Source organism: Branchiostoma floridae, chromosome 8 (genome assembly GCF_000003815.2).
Source record: "Branchiostoma floridae strain S238N-H82 chromosome 8, Bfl_VNyyK, whole genome shotgun sequence".
In the NCBI taxonomy this organism is placed as follows: Eukaryota; Metazoa; Chordata; class Leptocardii; order Amphioxiformes; family Branchiostomatidae; genus Branchiostoma; species Branchiostoma floridae.
Genome location: NC_049986.1, coordinates 17,299,343 through 17,302,831, shown reverse-complemented (window position 1 = coordinate 17,302,831; position 3,489 = coordinate 17,299,343). Strand labels below are relative to the sequence as shown.

The 3,489-nt window shown below is 42.5% G+C and overlaps 1 protein-coding gene across 2 annotated transcripts in view; it reads right to left on the bottom strand.

The window, feature by feature from the left end:
- Nucleotides 1-175: 175 nt before the first annotated feature.
- The window catches only part of LOC118421606 (gamma-aminobutyric acid type B receptor subunit 1-like), a 36,878-nt gene continuing 33,564 nt past the window's right edge, over nucleotides 176-3,489 (bottom strand). Inside the window, exons 17-21 of one of the 2 annotated variants that reach the window (XM_035828960.1) lie at nucleotides 2,796-2,924; nucleotides 2,257-2,391; nucleotides 1,973-2,133; nucleotides 1,595-1,663; nucleotides 177-1,067 (exon numbers count right to left, since the gene is read on the bottom strand). In XM_035828960.1, the coding sequence (XP_035684853.1) occupies nucleotides 920-1,067; nucleotides 1,595-1,663; nucleotides 1,973-2,133; nucleotides 2,257-2,391; nucleotides 2,796-2,924 (642 nt within the window). In that variant the 3' untranslated portion in view covers nucleotides 177-919. Of the gene's footprint in view, nucleotides 1,068-1,594; nucleotides 1,664-1,972; nucleotides 2,134-2,256; nucleotides 2,392-2,795; nucleotides 2,925-3,489 lie in introns of both variants that reach the window. The other variant, XM_035828961.1, reaches the window with a different exon arrangement.

Sequence of the window (3,489 nt, the reverse complement as noted above, 5' to 3'; positions counted from 1 at the left end):
CATAGGGCAGCCGAATTTTAACCTCCTTGCTTAAGTATACTTTTGCAGGGAAGAATTACTAGGCTTTTAACTTGCTTGAGGCACCTTCTCCCGACAACACGGAATAACCATTCTGCATCCCATCCGAAAGCTGGTGCCGCTAGCCTCCTTAGGGATTTTCATACCTAGGGATCTCAAAATGACAGTCACATATTCTTTAGTGTATGAATTTATTGTATGCAATGAAATTGGCGATACTTTCTCTAATGACGTCCACTGAAAACACCATCCACGAAACTAATCGAAATACCGTGGATTCATTAGATACCAATCAAAGGCACGCGAAATTCCAATCTGCTACCTTATAAAGGTGAGTTTTCATGATCGATACAGGAGAACTTTAACCGGATAACTATTGCTTCGGATTTAGACATCATTACAGCTTGACAAATTTGTACATTGTCAAAGTCGTGGACTAACAGAACAGTTATACTTATAGAGACTCACTCAATAGTATTGACACGACAAGTATAACATATCATATTCATTTCACTGTCAACACTAACTAACAAACCACAATTGTCTAAGTGGAACTTAAAGCAATATTGTACATTTTTTTGTAACAGCCAGGATTAACTGATATCATATCTCACATATCACGAGTTAAGTTACCAATACCAGACTCAATGTGGAATATTTCATAATATAAAGAAAAAAGTACAATACGTTTATAGATTTTTCACTTGTAGTAGTACATAGTTAAGATAGAGTTAAGAGACTGTTACTGCCCTTACTTTCCTTATTCCTAACACCCTGTCGTTTGATTTTCGAGATATCTTACTTTTGGTCAGGTCCTATCGGTTCAATTGTAAAACCGGACCTCCTGAAGATATTCCTCCCTCCTTTATTCAAGTAGCAGACAAAACGACCACAAGACGTGTCACAAGAAAGACTCGAACTGGCCGCCATCTTCCGCCGGTTCGTCCGACAAGGTCACCTTGACTGTGGGGAGCATCACGTGATCAGGCACACGTTCGATGGTCTCGTTCCCAACATCGAAGCTGATGGAAGGTGCCTTCCCCCGATATCTACAGTACGGTGGAAAAATAACAGTGAAAATGTTTGAGACCCTGAGACATGGTGTTGAAAACATATACATTAACACTTTTACCAAGCAAGGATAATCTTCTCATAGTTTGGTCAATCTAGAGAAATGGATTCTTAAGAAATGCCAACCATTGGTCAGCCAGGATTGGGGTTAACGTTGGTAAAGTTGCGGTCTAATTGTCGCCCGATTTAGTCAAAACGTATACGTAATTTCCATTGAAAATGCGGACATTACCCAAAGTGGACGATAATGGGTACCAGGCGGTAATGAGTACCGGTATGTTACAGATTTTTTGGCACGTTTAACCTAGCGGTCCTAGCGGTCACGTGTATAAGATAGATAGTAGTGGGGGGTGGGTCATTATTTCTAAAGAAGGCAATTTTGCGTTCCGCAGTTTATCTTCCGCAGTTTTTGCTCTCTTGGGCTTAACTTTGAACTTTTAAGTATTGTACGGTGCATATTGTACATGTCATTGCAAAACGTTCCTTGGAAGTGGCCCGTGCTTACTTAGGGGGAGGGGTGTCCAAAACTTCCTCGAATACCTCTGTAGCGTTGGAAGCATAGCTTGACACGGCGCTGTAAAGTACCAGACATAAAACACTTAGACAGACACTGCGCACTACAGTGTTGCTCTGTTCACTGGTAGGAGTTAGTGTTATTTTACCTCTGTAGCGTTGAAAGCATACTATTAGCTTGACAGCACGGCACTGTAAGGTATCAGACATAAAACACTTAGACAGAGACTGCGCACTACAATGTCACTCAGACTGTTCTCTGGTTAGTGTTCTTTTGTCATTCAGAAGGTTACCCAGTATTCAGTAACGAAGTCCTTCTGACAGGTGTTTAACGTTCTCGTTAAGTACCTTTCATAAGGCTATTTCATACCTTGATGACGCCATCGATGAAGCCGAGAGGCGAGTGAAGTTGTTACCGGTGGCTTGCAGTCTGCCGACGCCAGGGGGCGCAAGGAAGGTGTTTGTCATTTTCTGTCCCTCTTTCAGCAGCTCTTTCAAACTCTTCTGAAGTTCACGGATTCGTTCCTCTTTCTGTATCATAGTCGGAGACAAAACAGATTTGTTGAAAACTGTTATGGACAGATAAAACAAGAATGTCAAAAGGACAGCTGTAGAATTTCTTTTCTATATTTCGATTATTGGTCCACCATTTACCTGTGTTATCTGCTTCTTCATCGTATCGTTTTCCTCCTGTAGTCTTTTCTGTTTCTCCTCCTCCTCTTGCGTTACTCCAGGGGCCTGGAGAGGCTGAGACGTCTCCTCTATGCTCTTCTGTTTGTAGTTCATGATCTGTGGGGGAAACACCGATTGTAAAATATTTATCATTGTCATTACTATATAATCATTCACGAAACAACACAAGAGAGCTTCGCGGTTTGGGGCATGTGATGTCTTTAAATTGCTCTGTAAATGGAGATTTATTCGTTGTACAAACATATCGACGGCCATGCAGAACGCAGTGAGGCCGAAATCTTGTAGCAGAAAAGGTGAGGAGAAGGGGGTGTAGTGGTACTGTAGTAAATTAAAGAATGGTTAGAAGTTTGAGATCATAAGAAACTGTTAGTTGTTAATAAAGCAAGCCGGAAAGGGCCGGGAACGGTGCGTCGGCGAGAAACTCTAATTCAGTACTAAAATCTCTGAAATCTAAGTAAGATTTAAGTAAGATTTAAGGATCTGTTAGATCCTTCCTGTACCTTTGGGATGAAGATGAGTCCGAGAGTGATGACAGTGCAGAACAGGATGGCCAGAGACGTGAAGGCGAAGGTGGCGTCCTGCTGGCTGCTGATGAGGATAGTGACTGGCGCTGTGATGAGGCACAGGACCTGAGGGAGGCAGCAGAGTCGGCATGTCTCATCAAACTGTACAAGTTCATCTCATACCGTGTGCCCTTGCTAGTGGATAGGAGGTCAAGAGGTCACGGGTTCAATTCCTGGCTAGACGTATTGTTGGGAAAGGCACTTTACATGAACTCCATCGCGCCACCCAGGTATAAAGATAGGTACAAGCGGAGGGAGCGGGATATGGGTTGGCCTTCCAATGCCATGCCCTAGCCACAGTTCGTAGCAACCCACTACCGCTACGGTTTATCTTATATGGTATTTTCTCTCACTCGACAAGACAGTACAAGATTAATCACTGGCATGTATACAAAAATAAATATTGTCCAGCAGCGATACATTTGGAACCGCAATAAGTCACGTTTGGGACAGCAGCGACACCAAGCTGCAATGTGGAATAGAACCAGTCAGTATTGCTGTAAGTAAGTGACAGATCTAGACGGTCTCCAAAACGTCGGCTGTGATTGGTACTTATACGTTTTTGTGAAGTTATACGTAGTTGTGAATACGTGTACAAAAAACAACAACTTTGTACAGTGATTTTCCAGTC